General features: G+C 38.6%; 1 protein-coding gene across 4 annotated transcripts in view; it reads right to left on the reverse strand.

Annotated features, from left to right (window-relative positions):
* Nucleotides 1-22,800, reverse strand: part of LOC149835767 (MATE efflux family protein) — a 143,241-nt gene that overhangs the window by 50,573 nt on the left and 69,868 nt on the right. For all 4 annotated transcript variants that reach the window (XR_016432366.1, XM_090008738.1, XM_090008736.1 and 1 more), the window contains exons 8-9: nucleotides 20,542-20,642; nucleotides 15,582-15,745 (exon numbers count right to left, since the gene is read on the reverse strand). Coding sequence is in view for 3 of the 4 variants with exons in the window: in XM_090008738.1 (XP_089864864.1) it covers nucleotides 15,582-15,745; nucleotides 20,542-20,642 (265 nt within the window). In the remaining variant the exon portion in view is untranslated. The remainder of the gene's footprint in view (nucleotides 1-15,581; nucleotides 15,746-20,541; nucleotides 20,643-22,800) is intronic.

Below are 22,800 nucleotides of genomic sequence, written 5' to 3' on the forward strand. Positions count from 1 at the left end.
ATACCTTAAGAATATGTATTCCCTTAAAGATATTGCACACGTGTGCAACCTCCAAGAAAAAGTTCGAATGATGACACAAGGAGACAAAACTATTCGTGAATATTACAATGGGTTGTCCGAACTTTGGGAAGAACTTTCCCTTTTAGAACCAAAGTGGCATTGTGCCGAAGACATCGAGCTTCGTCAGAAACAACTCGATGTTTAACATTTTTACCAGTTTATCACTGGATTAAGGCCGGAATTTGAAACCACTAAATCGGCCCTACTTCACCGGGAAAAAATTCCTTCTATTGTTGAAACTATTGAAGAGTTAACAATGGAAGAAAATCGTCTCCGGAAAGGTTCTTCAAAAATTGAAGATGATTCCGTTTTAGCCGTGTCTAGACCAGGGAATCATGTTCGATCATATAGGCCTCCTCACTTTAACCGACAAAATGGTGACTATGATAAGAAGAAAGTTATTTGTCATCACTGTCATGAACCGGGACACTACAGGCCACAATGTCCCAAACTTAAGGAGCTGAGAGAAAAAAGAGCTGCAATTGCTGGATCGGAGCCTAAAGATCAGGATGCACCAGTTTCCCTGGCCCAACTAATGGAGATCCTTCAGCCTCTCATCAAAGGTGCCTCTTCCTCATCTGAAGCTTCAACCGGCGCAGCAGCCTCATCTTTTTCTGATTTAGGTAAAATTTCTTGGCTTCTTGACTCTGGTGCATCTTTTCATATGACCCCAAATAATCAAAGTCTATCCAAATGTGTTAAAAATAAAACAAGTGTGTCAAAGGTCTTTACTGCTGATGGGACTTCTCTTGAAATAGAAGGAATAGGAGATTTTGAAAAAATTTATAAAACAAAAAATTTTTTTATTCCAGAAATTAGACATGTTCCCAAATTAAATTTAAATCTTTTATCTGTATCTCAAATTTCTGATTATGGGTGTAATATTTCTTTTTCTTCTCATGGTTGTTGGGTACAGGATCGCCAGTCAGGCAAGCTGATTGGGGAAGGCCATAGAGAAGGAGGACTCTATTACATGGATTTTTTGGAAATGCCGAAGAAAGCTTTTTGTTATAATATTCAAAAAATAGAGTTGGAACTGTGGCATAAGAGACTTGGTCACCCACATATAGCCAAAATCCAACATTTTCCAAATCTAGGGAAATTTTGTAACTCTGAATCATTTGATTGTAAAGATTGTATTCTCGGCAAAATGAAAAGATTACCATTTCAGAACAGAACCTTTTTCTCTTCAAGACCACTTGAATTAATACACTCGGATGTTTGGGGTCCTGCACCAGTAATTTCTGAAGGAAGATTTGTTTACTATGTTATTTTTGTCGATGATTTCTCCCGACATACGTGGATGTACTTTCTCAAACATAAGTCTGAAGTATTTTCATACTTTCAAACTTTTCATAATATGGTTAAAAACAAATTTCAAAATGATATTACTATTTTTCGCACAGATTCAGGGGGAGAGTTTTTATCCACAGATTTTCAAAATTATCTTAAATTGCATGGCATCACACATCAAAGATCTTGTCCTTATACACCTCAACAAAATGGACTGGCAGAACGAAAACATCGCCATATTATAGAAACCACTAGAACTTTATTAATAGCAAATCAAGTCCCTAAAGACTTTTGGGCAGAAGCTGCCTTAACTGCCACCTATCTCATTAATAGGATGCCATCTTCTTCGTTACAAAATATCACTCCCATTGAAAAACTTATGAACATTTCTCCAGACTACTCTAGATTAAGAATATTTGGGTGCAAATGTTTCATATTTACTGACAAAAATGATAAACTTTCCCCTTGTGCGATTCCCTGTGCCTTTTTAGGATATGCTGAAAACCAGAAAGGTTATAGATGTTTTGACTTCAAAAATAATAAACTATATGTGTCTAGAAATGTTTCCTTTCTTGAAAAGGAGAGCTTCTTTGATTTTAGAAAATTAAAAGACGTCACTGAGTACTCCTTTTTGCTATATCTAACATCAACATCTGATGAATATGACCTTGATTGTAACTTTGATGATGATCCAAGAATTATTGATCTTAATGTTGAAAATGAAGAAGTTCATAGAGATACTAGTATTCAATATTCCAGGCGACAAGAGTCTAATACTCCATGTGCACTTGAGAAATATTCTAACATTCCAACTAGACAATCATCCCGAATCTCGAGGCCTACAGAAAAGTTTGTATCATACGAGTCTTTCTCACCCACATATAGGGCAGTTATTGCATTAATTCACTCATATGAAGAACCATCCACATATTTTCAAGCAAAAAATGATATCAAATGGATAGAAGCCATGAAAGTTGAATTAGATGCACTTGAAAAGGCTTCTACATGGAATATTCAAGATCTTCCTCCAGGGAAGAAAACTATAGGATGTCGATGGGTTTATAAAATTAAAACCAAGAGTGATGGTACTCTTGAAAGATATAAAGCCCGTTTAGTAGCCAAAGGTTATGCCCAAGAATATGGGATTGATTATGAAGAAACCTTTGCTCCGGTGGCTCGTATGACTACTGTCCGAACCTTAATTGCCTTAGCTTCTATAAAAAAATGGTCTATTTTTCAAATGGATGTCAAAAATGTTTTTTTAAATGGAAAGCTAGTTGAAGAAGTATATATGGAACCCCCTCCTGGTCTAAGTATTCCTAAGGGTAAAGTCCTTCGCTTAGAAAAAGCTCTTTATGGACTTAAACAAGCACCAAAAGCTTGGTATGATAGGTTTAGTCGTGTTATGATTGATATTGGTTTTCAATTCTGTTTAACTGACACTGCTTTGTTTATTAAGAATTCTGATGCAGGGATCATTGTGCTTCTTCTCTATGTGGATGATATGATCATCACCGGAAGCGATAAACAGGGAGTTGAAACAATCAAAACACTTCTTAAATCTCATTTTGAAATGACTGATTTGGGCTTGTTGAGATATTTTTTAGGCATTGAAGTTGCTTATTCTCCTAGAGGATATTTATTATCTCAGACTAAATTTGCTTTTGATATTGTTTTCAGGTCTGGTATTACTGATGATAAGAAAGTTGACACTCCAAAAGTTGTTAATGTTAAAATGAAGATTGATGATGGAGAACTTCTTGCAGACCCTACTCCTTACAGACAGCTTGTCGGGGCACTTTCCTATCTATCCATTACCAGACCAGATATAGCACATGCTGTTCATACAGCAAGTCAATTTCAACATGCTCCTACTTCTGTTCATATGGGAGCAGTCATGCGTATTATCAGATACATCAAGTCCTCTCTTTCACGAGGACTTTTCTTATCTTCCTCCTCTTCTCTTGATTTAATTGCATATACTGATGCTGATTGGGGAGGTGATCCCAATAACAGACACTCAACCACTGGCTTTTGTGTCTTTTTAGGGGAATCATTAATCTCGTGGAGGTGTAAAAAGCAGCAGAAGGTATCTCTCTCATCCACCGAAGCTGAATACAGAGCCATGGCAACCACGACCATGGAAGTAGTTTGGCTCCGACGACTACTTGCTGACATGGGAGTTGAAGCAACAAAGGCTTCACAAATGTGTTGTGACAACAAAAGTGCGATCTACATTGCCAGTAACAGAACATTCCACGAACGCACCAAACACATCGAAATGGATTGTCACTACGTCAGAGAGGAATATCTACACGGGATAATTGATCTGCCATATGTCACTTCAGAATATCAGTTAGCAGACCTCTTTACAAAGCCTCTCGCTGCTCCCCGATTTCACTTTCTCTTAGACAAACTTTCGCTCATTGTACCGTAAGTTTGAGGGGGAGTGTTAAAATGTAAAACTGTACATATATGTATATATAATAATATTATATTATTATATATATATATAAATACATTTTTTAATTTCTTTCTTTTCTGTATTTTTTTTCCTTTATTTTTATTTTTTGTCTTTATGTCATCTAGTTCAGTTTGAACTAGAATGATTGTTGCTAGTCAAGTCCTGTCCAGACTTGACTAGCAATAGAGCTGTTGGACTGACACAGTCCAACAGCTCTTAATAGAGCTGTTGGACTGACACATTCCAACAGCTCTAAATAGAGCTGTTGGACTGTGCCCAACAGCTCTATTGAGTCCTCTTTCAGCTGTGTATATAAAGGGGTGCAGCCCCTCTTGTATTTCACTCCAATGCTTCTTAAGCAATTGGTTTTTCATATCAATAAAGAATACATTTTTATTTTTATTTTGTTTCCAGTTATACCCTTTTTAAGGGTTATGCTTTAGTGTCATTCTTGACACTTGCTCTTGTTAATCAAAGCTCGTGTTTCGAAGATCCCCATTTCATTTCACACATGATAGACTAGATGTTAAGAATGTGGATACACCAACAGAAGTGAATGCAAAGTTTCAAGCTGATGATGAAGAATTGTTTAGTGGCCCTACATTTCATCGTCAGCTTGTTGGTAACTTGATTTATTGACTATTTACATGTCAAATATTACTTACGAAGTCCATTTAGCTAGTCAATCTATGAATGCTCCCCATTCAATTTGTATGGCATCTGTGTTGAGGATTATTTAGTCCAAGACAACATGCATTATGCCTTATTCTTTTCAATTGGTGTTTTTCTCTCCAGGTTACAGCATATTGTGACTCGAAGGGAATGATGATGTAATGCAGAGCAGGACCGAGCCAAGCCTATACAGAGTGACCCGGGCGTGGCCAGGGATCTCAGCACCAATGGGATGGAAGATCGGACCCAGGTAATGGATCAGACCTCGAGCACGGTACCACGATCCAGGGACGTGCCCCTGCGCACCTATTCCAGGCGAGCGAAGGTCTGAAGCACGCACGTCGACAGCGTTCCAACACATGAGATTTCCTGCTGCAGTCGTTATTTTTTTTTCTCAATTCTTTTCTTCATTGTATTTCCTTTTCAATAAGTGAATCAACGTAGATTGACTAGTTTACCGATCCCCACTGCATCAAAGTGGTTTACCTATCTCCACCGCATCTGCAACCATGACCATGACAGGGTTCGAAGGAGGTACTATTTGCAAGGAGTTGATGCGACCCACATCCCTTTGTAAGGCCATCTCGATGCCCTCACGTCACACAACACGCTGAAAACTCATTTGGGCTGGGTCGATCATTGCGGCATCTGCGAGATTTACTGCAAAAGGGTTTTATTCGTGAGAGTGTGAGCACTTGCGCAGTGCCCGCCCTGCTCACACCTAAGAAAGATGGGTCCATGCGCATGTGTGTCGACAGTAGAGCGATCAATCACATCACTGTCAAATACCGTTTTCCCATCCCCCGGTTAGATGACATGTTTGATATGTTGGTCGGTGCCTCCATTTTCTCCAAAATTGATTTAAAGAGTGGGTACCACCAAATTCGTATCCGAGAGGGGGATGAGTGAAAAACGGCATTCAAGATGCGTGATGGATTGTATGAGTGATTAGTCATGCCATTTGGGTTATCAAATGCCCTCAGTACTTTCATGAACATGATGACCCAGGTGTTGCGTCCTTGTATAGGGAAGTTCGTCGTTGTATATTTTGATGACATTTTGGTTTATAGTTCCTCGTTGTCTGAACATTTGAGTCATTTGCGTTAAGTCCTAGAGATTTTAAGGAAGGAGAAGTTGTATATCAATGCCAAAAAGTGTGAGTTCATGACGTCAAGTGTGGTATTTTTGGGTTTTATTGTATCGTTTAATGGAGTTAAGGAGGATCCCGCCAAAGTCCGCGCGATTGTAGAATGGCCTACCCCAAAAACTATAGGAGAGATCCGTAGTTTCCACGAGCTAGCCACTTTCTATCGTCGTTTTATGAGAAACTTCAGCACCCTCATGGCCCCTATCACGGAATGCCTAAAGGGTACTAGTTTCCATTGGACTTCAGCCACGGGCAAAGCTTTCGCGCTCATCAAAGAGAAAATGACTAGTGCTCCCGTCCTAGCCCTTCCTGATTTTAGCACAGTCTTTGAGGTTGAGTGTGACGCCTCTAAAGTGAGAATTGGTGCCGTCTTGAGTCAGAATCGCAGGCCCATTGCTTTCTTTAGTGAAAAGCTGACTCAGGCGAGGTGCCAATACTCTACTTATGATGTCGAGTTCTATGCCGTTGTACAAGCTCTTCGTTACTGAAGGCATTATCTCATTTATAAGGAGTTTGTCTTGTATACGGATCATGAAGCATTGAAGTATTTGAATAGCCAAAAGAAGTTGAGTGTTAGACATGCCAAGTGGGTCAGTTTCTTGCAAGAGTACACTTTCACGATTCGCCATCAATCAAGTACTCTGAACAAGGTATTTGACACACTTAGTCGGAAGAATAGTCTCTTGATGACTATGTTCGTCCAAGTGATTGGGTTTGAGCAGTGCAAGGAGTTGTACCCGACGAATCCTGATTTCCAACAGGTCTGGGAAGGGTGCCTCTCCTCTGCCAGCACGATAGACCCACGGTTCACTATACATAACGGTTACCTCTTTTGAGGTAATAAGTTATGTGTGTCAGCTTTCTCTCTTAGGCCACAATTGATTTCTGAGTTGCATGAAGGGGGACTAGTTGGGAATTTTGGTCATGATAAGACGTTCGCACTGTTAGATAAACGATATTTTTGACCCAAAATGCGCAAAGACGTTGTCAAGTTTGTCCAAAGTTGCCAAGTATGTTATGTGTCCAAGGGTCGACGTCAGAATAGTGGTTTGTATACTCCTTTGCCCATCCCTGAGCGGCCTTGGGAACACGTTTTCATGGACTTTATTATGGGTCTTCCCAGAACCTCGCATCATTTTGATTTCATCTTAGTTGTGGTTGACCGATTTTCCAAAATGGTTATCTTTGTCCCGTATAAGCAAACCACTGATGCCTCGTTAGTAGCCTCATACTACTTCAAGGACGTGGCCCGTTTTCATGAATTGCCTCACACGATCACCTCAAATTGTGGCACTCGCTTTATGAGTCATTTTTTGAAATCATTATGGGCCTTATTGAAAACCAAGCTCCAGTTCAGTAGTGCATACCACCCACAGACCGATGGCCAAACCGAAGTCATGAACCGCACTTTAGGGAACCTACTAAGGAGTCTAGTTGGAGAGAATGTCAAAATATGGGACCTAGTCTTTCCGCAAGCTGAGTTCGCCTACAACAGTTCCATCAACCGGCCCACAGACAAGTCTCCTTTTCAAGTTTTTTATGGGCGTTCACCAACCCATGTCGTAGATCTAACACATATATCAAGTCTCCACGACCCAAACCCAGACGCATTTGATGTTGTTGAGTACATGTGTGATATTCACAGACAAGTCTAAGCCAAACTTGTTGAAAGCTACGAAGCCTACAAAGCTTTTGTGGACCAAGGTCGTCGTGATGTCCAGTTTCAAGTAGGTCAGTTAGTATGGGTTTACCTACGTCCGGAGTGTTTCCCAGTAGGTACTTATGGTAAGTTGAGCCCTAAGAAGCATGGCCCTTTCAAGATCCTCCAACGATTGGGTCTGAATGCCTACCTCCTTGAACTGCCTGAAGACTGCCATAATTCGCCTATCTTCAACGTGTCTGATCTATATGCTTATTGTGGTGACAACAAGTCGTCAGAGTCTACTTCTTCCCAACCAGGGGAGAATGATGCAGAGTAGGACCAGGCCAGGCCTATACAGAGTGACCTGGGCATGGCCAGGGATCTCAGCACCAATGGGATGGAAGATCAGACCCATGTAATGGATCTGACCTCGAGCACGGTACCACGATCCAGGGACGTGCCCCTGCGCACCTATTCCAGGCGAGCGAAGGTCTGAAGCACGCACGCCGACAGCGTTCCAACACATGAGATGGTCCAACGTGTCAACAACATCGATTTAGTCTCAGGTCCAGGGACTGGACCCGAGATCCAAATCCACTATGCAGCATATGCTTCCTGCTGCAGTCGTTATGTTTTTTTCTCAATTCTTTTCTTCATTGTATTTCCTTTTTAATAAGTGAATCAACGTAGATTGACTGGTTTACCGATCTCCACTGCATCATGATGTTCTACCACAAGGTCTGGAATCTCCCTAGGGTCTCCTTGACATAATCGTGTTGTAGGAAATAACAAAGAATTGTTTTATCAACTGCAAAGGAAAGACAACATGCTATGGCGCATACCATGATAGAGATTGCATGCCTCGGTTGACTTCTTAGAGACATGGGAGTGGAACCCTCTCCTCTCCCACACTACTCTATAATCAAAGTCATTGACATTATTAAAAATCCTAAGTTTCACGCATATAAAACACATAAAGATTGATTGTCATTATGTGCGGCAAGAGGAGACTGCAGAAAGAATTTAAGCATGAACATATAAATTTTCTTTTAAGTATGCTCAGATTCATCAAACTACAAACATCCTCATTAAGATTGTTATGGAGATATGTATATTCAACTTGCATGTATATGCTTATTCACCAATCAATAGCACATGCAAATTCAGACTTTTGAACGTGATATGCATAGTTAGATTATATATGTATGCTTATTCTAGAACACATGCATTTTTGGATCTCTCAAAGTGATATGCATGCATAAACAAAAATTTTTTCTCTCACAAAATAACATACATCCAACGGCTCATTCAATGGAAATCAAGTCTAGCATAGAACAAGCACTCTATAGGCTATTTTATCATTAAATGAATTCTTTTTTTTAGCATGAGAATAGACATGTACAGAATTTTATTTTGAGAAAAGGTGAAAAGAATCATCAACACATTTATGGAAGGGGATCCAAAAATCCTCATCCATATATTTTAGGGTAAACATCCATATTTACTCATTTTGTATGGATTTTCATCAAAATATTGCATGAAATCCAATCTCATATTCGATTTTTCACTTGATTCAAGAGAGGAAAACTCGTACCTTAACCATAGATCAAAAAGGAACAAGAAAACAATGGTGGAAAAACGTGGATGGTTAGGAGAAATCTATCTCCTCCTCTTCTTCCTCCTTCCTCTATTTTTTGCTCCTCTCTCCTCTTTTTTCCCTTTCTCTTTTTTTTCTCTCTCTTTTTGCGGCTATTTATAGAGAAAAAGGGGGGTGACACCCCCTCTTATCCATCCAGCCATTCTAGAGAAGGCTGGAGCAAATCTCTAATTGAAACTCTCTCACTTTCCAAAATTTTTGAAACTCTAAAGTTGACTTTTTCAGAGTTTCCAAATTTTTAAAAGTCTCTTCTCTAACCTTAGTTTTCTCAGGTATGTTTAAGGACTCCATTTAGAAGTCATAAACAACCATAAAAACAGAAATTCGAAATTAAATACAATAAATTAATTATTTAGTATTAATTAATTAATAATTATCTAGAAGTTTCCAAAAATAGTCAAATTAACTAGGGAGACTTCTTAACCTTAGTTAACTCTAATTTAAAGCTTTTAAATGAATTTAAAGCATGAAAATTTGTTAGGCATGTATTTGGATTTGGATCCAAGATCCAAATCCATTTCCAAAAATCGAAGAGAATTTTGGACTGGATCAAATCCAGATTAATATGGGTCTTGTATAGAGTCCAGATCCATATTAATTTGGATCAAATCTATCGGATCCAGTCTGATCCAAATCCGGATCCAAACTGACAAAATGCTCCTTTTTCAAAAAAATGTGATTTCTGAGCCAACCGAAACTCGAATTCGGAAAAGTAACATGTCGTTGCGATTGGTATTTCGAGACGCATCCAACGGTATATTACATAAATATAAATTCTGAAGTTCGCCCAAAAATAACCCGAATTTCGCTTGAATTTAAAAGTCAAAAAAAAAACTTTTTCTCACGTTTTGAGTGGCTCGTCTAGGCCTTGACAATGAAACCTGGGCCAAGCCCAGACGGCAAAGCATCGACATAAAACCGAGAATCTATCGATTTTTCTTCTATACTTAGCCAAATTTTCGAAAATCTCAAATTTAACTAAGTGTGAAAATACGCAATATTACACTTTTAAGCACCTTGCTTTGATACCATATGAAAATCTCCATAGAAATAAATGTGCAAGAGAGCACAATATGCTAGATGTAAAAAGTGTGCACAAAGGCACAAGGAGAACACTCACAAATGCACAAAGGCATGAAATCACATGCACAAAAGCATAAGAATATCTCTTATTATTAAAGCCACACTTGAGAGCTTTTAAGAAAAGCTTACTATTCAATGAAGGGGAAGTCCCCTATTTATAAGGGAATGTGAGAGTCATTGGAGGGGCTCCTCATGTGAATGTTGGAGCCCGTCCAAGGGTCATATTATTGACCATTGGAGGGGCCCAACGTTCTCATAAAGTGGGCCCCTCCATGGCTAAAAGCCAAAAGAAATTAAAAAAAAATAAAAAAGAAGAAAAAGAAAGAAAATTACATACATATTCTTTAAATAAGAATATGCATAAAATGAATTGAAAAGACTATTTTACCCTTATCGAGTATACATATATATTTAAATATATATGATTAGATAGATACATATACATATATATATATGATATATATATATATATGTATATGTATCTCTCTCTCTCTATATATATAAATATATATAAAAGATAAAATACAATTTAACAAGAAAATCATCATCTTTATATAGCATTTCATCATCACTAGAAATATCATCATTTCTAGATAACAACTCAAACAAAAAGGAATAATCCATATTATCTCCATGAGCTTCGTATTTCTAAAAACCACTAACACTTTCTAAAAAAGTTACATTTCTAGAAACATATAATTTATTATTTTGAACATCGTAGCATCTAAAACCTTTTTGTGTTTCGGAATATGCAAAAAATGCACAAGAAATAACTTTTAGTGAAAATTTAGCATTTTTGTAGGTAAGAACAAAACATTTACATCCAAAAACTCTTAACCTATTGTAGTCGGGTTCTTTTTTGTATAGAATTTCAAAAGGTGAGAACTTATTTAAATTTTTTGAAGGAAGACGATTTATAAGATAAACAAATGCAACAGCTGCCTCGGCCCAAAATCTTTTAGGAATATTTTGAGAAATAAGCAAAGTTCTAGTAGCTTCACTTATGTGTCTATGTGTTCTTTCGACTAAACCATTTTGTTGAGGTGTTTTGAGGCAAGATTTTTCATGAACAATTTCATTATTCTCAAGATAGTTTTTAAATTCATTTGAAAGATATTCACCTTCGGAGTCGGTTCTAAGAATTTTTAAATTACCATTAAATTGATTTTTAATCATTATATGATAGGTCTTGAAGGATACAAACACTTCATATTTACGCTTAAGGAAATATATCCAATAATATCTGAGTATTCATCAACAAAAATGACATAATATGTGAATCCTCCTTTAGATATAACTGGTGTCGGTCCCCATATATTCGAATGCACAAGTTCAAATGGTTTGGTTGTGAATATAGATCTTTGATCAAAAGCCAAGCTTCTCATTTTTTTCAAGAATACAATCATTACAAGTAAAATCACTTTTATAAAGATCTTTAACAAAATGTAAATAAGAAAGCTCGACGACATTAGGATGCCCAAGTCTTTTATGCCAAATATTTATATTTTTATGTTGGGAAAAATTAAAAAAAGAGCATTTTGGAACTTGTAGAAATTTCATGTAGTATAGATCTCATTTCCTAGAGCCTTCCCCAATCAACTTCTAGGACTGGCGAACCTGTATCCAACATTTATTTGATGAGAACTTGACATCACACCCACGGTCCGAGAGCTAATAAGATCGAAAGCAAATTTAAATTTAGTTTTGGTATAAATTTAATTTTGAGAATAAAAAAACCTTGTTTTTCAAAATTTTCAATTCTTTTGATTTCAAAAGAAGATATATTTTTTGTGTACTTGGAAAGAGCAAAAATATTTGGAGTCATATGAAAAAAGGCACTTGAATCTAAAAGTCAAGAAGTCTTACCGGGAGGAGAAAAGGTTGACATGGCGGCACCGGAAATGAATCCCTTAAAGAGAGGTTGAAGAGACTCTATAACTTGACTTAAAGACAATGCTCCATTGTTGGAAGTAGATGGACCCTCCTCCTTGGATGGTTGAAATATTGTAGACATGGATACCTTCTTCTTCCACTTTAGACAACAACAACAACAACTACGCCTTCATCCCAAAATAATTGGGGTCAGCGATATGAACCAAATAAGAAAATCACTCTGGGTCTTCCACATGAATCCTTCTCCTCCAATCATTTCTATCCAAAGTCATGTCATCGGTGAGGTTCAAAGCATTCATATCCTTTCCTATCATTTTCATCCAAGTCTTCTTAGGCCTACCCCAACCTCTTTTAACTAATATATTTTCCCATTTCTCCATCCTTCTAACTGGAGCATCATTAGCCTTCGCCGAATGTGTCCAAACCACCGTAAACGATTCTCTCTCATCTTATTTTCAATGGATGCAACTCTTACCTTCTTACGTATCTCCTCATTTTGAAACTTATCTTTTATTGTATTTCCACACATCCATCGAAGCATACGCATCTCAACTACACTCATTTTTTGAATATGATCTCTCTTGTCAGCCCAACATTCTGTACCATATAGTAAAGTGGGCCTAATTGTCGTCCTATAAAACTTTTCCTTCAACCGCAATGACATTCTACGATCGCACAACACTCCAGTTGCACTTTTCCATTTCATCCACCCAACCTTTATCCTATGATTTACATCTCCATCAATTTCTCCATACTTTTGAATGACGGATTCCAAATATTTGAAACAATCATCTACCGGTATTTCTTGCTCACCAAGCTTCACTACACTCCCATCACTACTTCGTTGCTTACTAAACCGACATTTCATATATTTTGTCTTACTCTTACTCAACTTAAAACCTCTAGCTTCCAATGTTTGTCTCCATAATTCTAACTTAGCATTAACCTCAGCTCTAGACTCATAAATCAAAACAATATCATCAGCAAACAACATACACCACGACACATTTTCTTGAATTGATCTCGTAAGCTCATCCATCACTATAGCAAATAGGAAAGGGCTTAAAGCAGATCCTTGATGTAACCCAACCGTTATAGGAAAATTGGTTGTCACCCCTCCACAAGTATGGACATTGGTTACTACTTCTTCATACATATCTTTAATTATAATAATGTACTTGAGAAAAACACATTTCTTCATCATTGTCTACCAGAGAACGTCCCTAGGTACTCTATCGTATGTCTTCTCCAAACCAATAAAAACCATATGCAAATCTTTGTTCCTCTCTCTATATCTCTCAATAAGTTGTCTAAGAAGATGTATAGCTTCCATAGTTGATCTTCCAGGCATAAAACCAAATTGATTCTCCGATATCATGACAACATTCCTCAACCTAGACTCAATCACCCTCTCCCAAAGTTTCATAGTATGACTCATGAGTTTTATACCACGATAGTTTGTGCAATCTTGTATATCACCCTTATTCTTATATAGAAGCACCAAAGTACTCTTCCTCCACTCATTAGGCAGCTTATTTGTCCGCCAAATCTTGTTGAAAAGATTTGTCAAACAATCTAAACCTTTCCCACCCAACCATTCTTCCACTTTAGACAAACTGGTTTAATATGTCTCGGTTCTTTGCAAAAATGACAAATAATTTTTTCATATTCTCTTCCTTGGTTCCATCTTTCCATTTTGGCCACCTTCTTCTCTTACTCCATTTTGATTTTGATTTTGAAACTTGTTGAAGTGAGGAGGTTTGTAAGTTTTCAAATTATTTTCGCATCTAGAAATGATATAGGCTCCTTCATTCTCATCCTTGGTTGAAGGCATAGCTGAAACACTTTGATTGGATTTGTTCATTCCTAATCGAGTTTCTTCCCTACTTAGCTTAGTAAGAACATCTTCTAGTGGTGGAGAAGTGAAAGAAGATAAAAGAGAGGATCTTGTTTGCTCAAATTTGGGTCTAAGCTCGTTCAAAAAATTGAAAAAATGATCTTCCTCTAATTATTTGTGTTGTAGCTCAATAGCTTCTCCACTCCATTTTAGTTCAAGGAGAGCAAGTTCATCCCAAATAGATGATAATTCGACAAAATATTCTCTAATAGTTATTTCTCCTTGTTGAAGAGTTAATGCCCTTTTTTGAAGATAGTATTTGTGGGACAAATCTCTTGAAGTATACATCCCCTCAAGATATTCTCATACTTGAGATTCCTTCTTGAATTTCAAAATATTGGCATTAATCCTAGTTTCAACCATAGAGAAAATCCAAGAAAGAATTTTATAATTTTGCATTTCTCATTCTTCATGTTTCTTATTGTATTCTTCAAAAGCTTTCAACATTTCCTCTCCATCAAGATCCTTTATTTCTCCTTTTTCAACAATGGTAATTTTTGGCTCGGGTTTCAAAATCGTACCTTTGATATAGCCCCCAAACCCTTTTCCCTTGATATATGCTTCCATATTTCTGGCCCAAACATGATAGTGGGATCCACTGAGCTTGAATCAAAGAGAGAAATGCAAGTCCTTTTCTGCCATGGAAAAGCTTTAGAAAGACAATGTAATCCAGACAAAGAAAGAGGAGCCAACATGCTTTGCGAGGCAATAACCACGATGACTACGACACAAATGCTTACTTCAAGAGACCAAGCTCTGATATCATGTGAAAATATCTTCAAGAAGATCAAGTTCAAGGATGACTTGATTAACCCACCAAATTCTCAATGAAAAATATGTGCATAAAGGCACAAAGTAATACTCACAAAAGAGCACAAATGCACAAAGGCATGAAAAGAATTTATTAATGAGAGAGAGAGAGCCTTACAAAAGCATTGAATTTACAAAGGGGAAGACCCTTTGTTTATATACAAGAGATAAGAGAGGACCCAAGGAGGGGCACCCATATAGACATTGGAGTCCCTCCAACAGTCATATTTATGACCGTTGGGAGGGGTCCAACATCTATATTGTGGGCCCCTCAATGATGAAAAAGAAAAAATAAAAAAGGAAAAGAAAAAAAGAAAAAGAAAACAAGAATAAAGCATATTCTAAATGAATATGCGTGAATATATGAAATTAAAATTTTACCCCTAGTGGGTATTACAAAAACTCTCTCTCTCTCTCTCTCTCTCTCTCTCTCTCTATATATATATATATATATATATATATATATATATATATATATATATATATATATATGAATTACATTTTAACAGCACCCGAACCAAAGAACCAAACCAATCTTTAAGAGAGCAATACACGAACACTTGAATGTGAATCACCAAAGAGTAAGCACCACCAAGCTTTGATACCATGTAAAGAGAGGAAGAAAAGCCTTGAAGCATGAACAAAGTGTCCACACGGGTTGTATACATATGTATGTATGTATACAACCCGTGTATATATAGTATAATATCTAATATATATATATATATATATATATATATATATATATGTACAAAGTATTATTTTAACACATGTAGCAACAACGATATAACCAAGAAAATTATGTAGACACATTAGACCCACTTGGACAAACATTAACTCAACCAGCATTCAAAAGCATGAAAATATTAATCTTAGCATTGTCTATACTGCTGGTTCTGATCTGTGCTTGAAAGTAACCGAGATCCTGGTTGCTATTCAGGAAATGTTTCATATTCCTATTACCTGGCCAGATAAACTTAATGCATCAGTAAGGAGAGACACAGCCAACCAAATTTGCAGGCATATCTGATGAGCAGCCATTGCTACAGGTCCCTGACGAGCAGCCATTGCAGTACCCAAAGTCATAGTGATTAACACTGCAAGTGTTCTTCCAAGAAGAAGGCCGCCTAGGAAAATTCAGAAGGCAAGAAAACAAATGAAAACTGCACTTCATAAAAATAAAAAAACTGCTCATCAAACAATAATTATCAGAGGAGACTAAGCTTAAAATAGTTGAATGATGCAAAATTAACAATTAACACATACACTATCAAGGAAACACAATAAATCTGCAGTCAGTCAGGTTTATAAGGAACATGACATGAAAGGAACAAGATCAGTACACGGCAGGATCTAACCACCTTCAAAAGTGTGGAAATGTCAAGGAAAAGCGTATTTTATGTGCTTATTCATAGTATTCATTCTATAGAAAAAATACCGTCATTCAAGTTACCTTGGGACTTAAAAGTCCACCATGCATTATTAACAGTGGACTTAAAAGTTCTTGTATTCAATACTATCATTGTTTGGGCATCAACTATGAAAAATGTACTGTTGGAAGCGAACTGGAAGCAGGTTAAGTTCTGAAAGCAAAAGTAGAAGGCAAGAGTAGACAACAGTATCCAATTCTGCTTCTGCTTCAAAAATCTAGGTTCCTGAGGGGGCATGTTGATGGTGTTAAAATATATGTATATATACACTTATATATAGTATATTTTAACTCTTTTTCATTTTCTGTTATTGTCAGGGGTATTTTGGTCTTTTTCCCTTGTAATAGAATCTGTCCTCTAGGGACAGTTTTTTACTTTTTTATTTTATTTTATATTTTGGTCCTTTTCTCCAAAGACCAAGGGCTCTTTGGTCATTAGGGCTCCCCAACGGTCATATTTATGAATCTATGGGAGCTCCCAATGGCCTCGCCTTTTTTGTCGTTGTTTGTGTACAAAAAGGGGTTGAACCCCTTCACGAAGGATAACCCCAACATTGTGTTTTGTATGACATAAAATCAATAATATAACTTGGCATGCACAATCACTACGAAACATGAAAATCTCAACCAAGTCTTGGAACGTCGTGAATCCAATCCTTCCTTTCGAGTAACCGACTTGAGGTACAATTAGTTGCATCTAGCAACTTACAGAGGGAACACAAGCTAGAACTAATACTAGCAATTCTAGGCATATGCAGCACGACAACAACAAGTAAAGAAGATTACCGACAGAAAACTAACTGCATAACTAATCCAATGCGTGCAGGATATGGTGGCTACAAGAAACATGTAATTTCAGATAAATAAAGACAAGTAAAGAACAAGCCATCACAAGTCATATTCATCTATATGTACGCAAGCATGAAAATATCAGTTGTTCTTATCTCAGGATTTAACTACTTTATTTAACTCATCCAAAGTCTTCGTGCAACTTTCCCCTACCTCGGAAGTTTGCATCGCTGTGAGCGTCTACGAGTGTAGGTGATGTGTGACTCGGGCCGCGGGGCACGAATGAGATCCGTTGTAAAGTCTGTGAAATAGGAGAACACTAAATATGCTGCAAAATATTAAAGAGCAGGAAGAGAGGTAAAACAGGAATCCTGGCCCCGCGTGTTGAAAAGCGACAGGGGCTCCTTGCTGGACGACAGGGGCTCTTTGCCAAGAAAACATCAACAGGGGGTAGAGCCCTTGCATGCAGAAAATGCAAGCGGTAGGGGGTTGCTCCCCTGCCTACTGAAAATTTGCGCAGAGGCAGGGGACTAAGCCCTGCCTTCCGAACCACCCACGTAGGCAGGGATCCTACGCCTGCCTGACGATATTGTAGAATGGCAGGGGGCTTCGCCTCCTACTCGGAGAAGTTAAAAAGAAATGGCAGGGCTTTGCCCCTACTTACCGAGAACATACGGCAGCAGGGGCTTCTCCCCTGCTTACCGAAAATGCATGGCAGCAGGGGTGTACCCCTGTTTGCCAAGGGACCCATGGCACCAGGGGCGATGCCCCTACATGTCGGGAAGCAAACAACAGCAGGGGGGGTCGCCCCTCGCTGGCCTGCCGAGACTCATGGGACAGGGGCAAAGGCCCCTGTCGAAACCGCCTACTACAGCCGACAGAGAGAGCGAGAAGGGCACGACAGGGGGCCGCCAGCCTCCTGCCGGCCTTCCGGCATACTTAGAGAGAGGTGGAAGGGGTGGCAGGGGGGTCGTCGGCCACCTGCCAGCCTTCCATCAGACTCGCGAGAGGAGGGAAGGGCATGGCAGGGGGCATCGGCTCCCTATCAGCCTTCCAGCGCATGCAGGGAGGGCAATGCAATGGCCACCAGCCACCCGTGGGCCCTCAGACAGGCAGAGGAAGAGGGGAAGGTACGACAGGGGGGCCACTGGCCTCCTGCCGACCTTTCGGCAATCTCAAAGAGAGGGAGGAGACGAAGAATAGAAGACAAAGGGCGATGAGGATGCATACCTGGGAGAGAGGATCGGTGTCGCTGGCACTATCGCATGCAAGGAGCAATCGTTGGAGGTCTGCGAAGAGGGCGACAGTCGTCGGGGCTTGGTTGTACGCAAGGACGTCGCCGACGGAAATAAGGAAGATTTGCAGGGGGGGGGGGGGGGGGGGGGGCGACGTTGGCTATGCACGCCGGATAGAGCAGGGTCACTGGCGGAGGTCGTGACTTCCTCCGACGGAAAGATGAGGACGAAGGAGAAAGCGAGAGGGAGAAAAGGGCAATCGGGAGGGAGAGGAGGAAAGAGGCGCATGTGCCCTCTCCCCCCTCCGCACGACCTCTTAAAAAGCCCAGGGGGGAGGCGTGAATCAGGAAACCCCAGCGGGGTTTCCTTTTCCAGGGAGAAAGGAGAGGAAGGAAACTGAGCGACTGCGGGGGGTGGGGAGAAAAGAAAAAAAAGGCGAGGGTTTAAAACCCTCGCGATAACGATTTATAACCCTAAAAGGTTACGGGTCCGGGTCGGATCCGAAAGTTTTTTTTCTGGAAAAACTTGGGTTTTACCCCCTTAGACAAATGAAAAACAACCTTACACTTTTGCTTACCATCGACAAGATGACCCATATCACCCTGCCAACATCATGCTTAGTGCTCGGCCAACAACACTTCAGTTGCACAAATTTACGTAACCAAGATAAACCATCATTGTCCTCTTTAATGTCGCACTCAATGAACAACAAGGTCTCTATGAATCTTTCAACTTTGATGCCAATTTGTCACTGGCATAGAATTTTTTACAAACCCACGACGCGCCAGACTGCCCAGTCTGGCCAACCTAACGGCCAAAGGCTACGCACCAACACTTTTCCATGTGGTGAATCATTTCATTGGCCCTGCGCACCACCTCGTGAGGAGCTGCCTAGAGGAAGCTAATCAAGCGCATCTCCAAATGTATATTCTATCTAGTCCATGCCACTTCGTGCATAGCCGTCTCATACCAGCTATCACTTCTGAAAAGGGTACAAACTTTCCTTAGCCTTGCATGCAATGGAGTGTATTGCAACTCCATGTGCACGCTACAACAAAACTTCCCCACTAAAGGAACAAGACCTTGCGGCTTCCAGTGCGAAGACCAATTGATGATTGAACACCATAACAAAGAGCACCACCCAGACTCATTCGTCGACGCCTAGGCATTCACTCGCCTAGCCCCGAGTCACCATATTAGGTTGGAATCACCTAAGGTGATCCCAGAGGGAACTAGCCTTAACCCCCACACACCCCCGAGCGTCCAAACGCTACGCGTGGGAAACTCCTCCAAGTCAAGAGGTACTTAACCAAATCTCTAAAGGCAACATCCTCTAATCTGTTGGCACTGCTTAACTATATAATGATTCACATCTGTACCGCCACACAACGATGCACTAACGATGATACCGTTGTCTATCGCGTGTCGTGCTATTATTGCACGTCACCGATCAAGCCAACACATATCGCACGTTCCTACACTCAATGTATTTTCCACACAATAGAGCTTTGCACTGCACATGCCTCATTCTGAAAGCTCAGTTTGGGACAGGCAATGACATGTTTTAACCCATGTTTCACAAATATCATTCTCATCACTTTCTTTGAACTGGAATATCTTGGTAAATCTTAAAAAATTGTTTTGGAAAATATCATAAAATTTTGACTACTAAAAATAACAAAAAATTAAAAGTTGTGCTAGAGTAAAATATAGATGTAAACCAAGTGAAATAATTAATAGCAAAGGAAGAAAGGTTTCAAAAAAGAAAAAACTCTAGTCTTCTATTGATGAGATATGAGAGACAAACCCCCTCCCTTTTTCATTCATCATGGAATATGTACTGCAGACTTAGTAATGCATGTGAAAGTTAGGGCATTGGGGGCATATGAATTAAACACAAAAGTGAGCCATATTTACAACAATGCTCTTCTTAGAAAGTGCTCGTATCACTATAATATGATTTTATAATATTTCTAAGAAAAATCACCATAAATACATAATATATTTGATAAGAGAGACAAAATCAATTTGTTATGATTCTTATTTATTTGTCACTTTGTTAATTTATCATGAAAAAAACACGAACAACTAAAAATATCAGTGATATTTATGACTATGGTTTTAGCAATGTTATTCTACCAGACAGGGATAGGTATCTAAAGGTCCACATCTGAATTTATTAGTAATAGTTAGTTAACTATATACTGTTGGATTTATTTGTAATTTGTAACCGTAACTATTCAATTGCATGATAGTGACGCCCCCATGCCCATTTTTTGAAATTCTTGTGTTCTACCCTTCCTACCTGTGTCATACCCAGTACCAAACACATATTTACATGAATTGGAGCTTGAGAAAAACAGATCTACAATGGAAAAGAAATAATAGAAGTGATTATGTGAAAATCCACTAGAAGACATATAAACATGAACAGAAATAAGTTTCCTTCAAACTACCAATACAAACATACCTGAACTCATGTAGCCACTAAACTGTAGGTCTTGCACCCTTGGGGGCAGCAATATAACTTTCTTACTTAAGTACCAGATGAGCAAAAGAGTGATAATGTATCTGAAAAAGAAAAAGTTACCAGTCCCTCACAAAAAAGTAATTCATAAACTATTCTGTACCTTAAGATACAAGCCATCCTTGAAATCTATATAAAGATAAAAAAAGCTAGGAGATTTTTCATTTACATGGATCAAAACAGCTGGTTGTGAAAGGAAGGCATGTTCTGTAATGATTCTTCAAGAATTCAAAAATAATGCCTACTAGGGAAAGAGCACACTCACAACCCACAAAGGGGCACTCGCAAAGGTAATAAGAGGACACGCTCAAAATGTTAAATAAATATCTTATTAATCACTTGAAATGCACAAAACATGCATTGTATTACAAAGAGGCCAAATGGCCCATATATATAGAACATAAAGGATACTAGTCATTAGGGATAGCTAACGGCTAGTTTGACTCAACTAGCCTTTAGCTATTCCTAACGGCCAGTTCACTTAGGTTGGTACACTTCACAGTATGTACAGTACAAAATGTACACAGCTACGTCATAATGGCTGAACTTGTGACATAGCTTATGACAGTAGGAGATATGACACAGCTTATGACACAAAGACAAACACGGCTTATGACACAAAGACAAGCTATGTACCAAAGTGTACATAGCTTACGACCAAACAAATAGAAAAAAGAAAAGAAAAAATATATACAAGAGATGCCTAGCCTAGATGAAAAAGAAAAAGAATAAAAATATACATATTTTAACACTCTCCATCAAACTTACAGTGAGATCACCGAAAGTTTGTCAATGAAAAAATAAAATCGAGAAGAGAGCGCATTTGTGAAGAAGCCTACCAATTAATACCCTGAAGTCATGTATGTTAAAGATATGGTCTTTTTCGAATACTCCTCTCGAACATAATGGCAATCCATCTTAATATGTTTGGTTCTCTCGTGAAATGTATGATTGTCAGTTATATAGATGGTGCTCTTGTTATCACAGCACAACTTTAAATGTGACATTAAAGATACCTCCATGTCTTCAAGTAAGTGTCTCAACCATACAATTTCTAATGTGGTGGTAGGCATCGCTCGGTATTCAGTTTCCAATGAAGTAATGGACTCTTTTGCTCCTTCTTGCACTACCATGACACAAGCGAGTCACTTCAGAAAATACAAAAACAAATAGTTGAGCAACGATCATTAGCGTCTCCTCCCCAATCAAAATCAGAACCAGCAATTAATTCTAGGGAAGAAGATGGCAATAAAATCCCTTTTAAAGCAATTTTTTGAATTATATATAATTATCCTCATGACAACGCTCATATGCATTGTGATAGGCAAATGCTAAAATTGACTCATTGTATGAACTGCATGAAAGATATTAAGTTGGGTGCTAGATAAATATGTGACAGCTCCAATAATTTGGGCAATACAGAGTGGGGTTCTCCAAAAGTGTTCCACCATCAATTTTCAATTTTGCATTAATCACTTCTAGAGTGTCAACTCTTTCTTATAAGTAATTTTGGACTTGTCAATAATCTCAGTTGCAAATTTATTTTGGGTCAACAAATATCCACGAGGGGAATATATTGTCAGTGCTAGAAAGAACCACAAAAGAGAGAGAACAATGAAGCTATGTGTGATCATCGCAAAATTTTTCCTCTCCTGATATTCTCTCTCTTCCTTCTCTTTTTCCTTTTTATCCTTTGTTTTCCCTTTTTGAAGGGGGAAAATAAAAGACAAAAAGGAAGAGAGAAGAGAAAAGAAAAGAAGAGAGAGAGGAACTCTTTTGCGAAGGTCTCACTTGACCTTAATTTTGAAAATATTTAGAAAAATTGCTCGCCTCCGTTTTGAAATATTTGCGGGAAAATTGGGAGATGGGATTCGCTCGTCGGTACGAGGTTCGACCGTTCCTTGCGCCTTTATCAGGGGTAATCGAACCAAGGATCGAATTTATACCTTTTGCCTGTTAAAATATTATGTCTCTTTTAACTGTAAACTGAAATACCCATCAGGGGTATTTCAGTCCTTTTACTCAATAGGTGTCAGCCACCCTAATAAGCTAACATTTTTACTTTTTCTTTTTTTATTTACTTTTGCTTTTTACACTTTTTTTTTCTTTTTGACTGTTGTGAAAGGGACAGCTCCATATAGTTGTTGGAGCTGCCCCAACAGTCACAAATGTGACCGTTGGGTGCAGCTCCAACAGTCATAT

Source organism: Nuphar pumila, chromosome 6, assembly GCF_984573655.1.
Source record: "Nuphar pumila chromosome 6, dmNupPumi1.hap1.1, whole genome shotgun sequence".
NCBI lineage: Eukaryota > Viridiplantae > Streptophyta > Magnoliopsida > Nymphaeales > Nymphaeaceae > Nuphar > Nuphar pumila.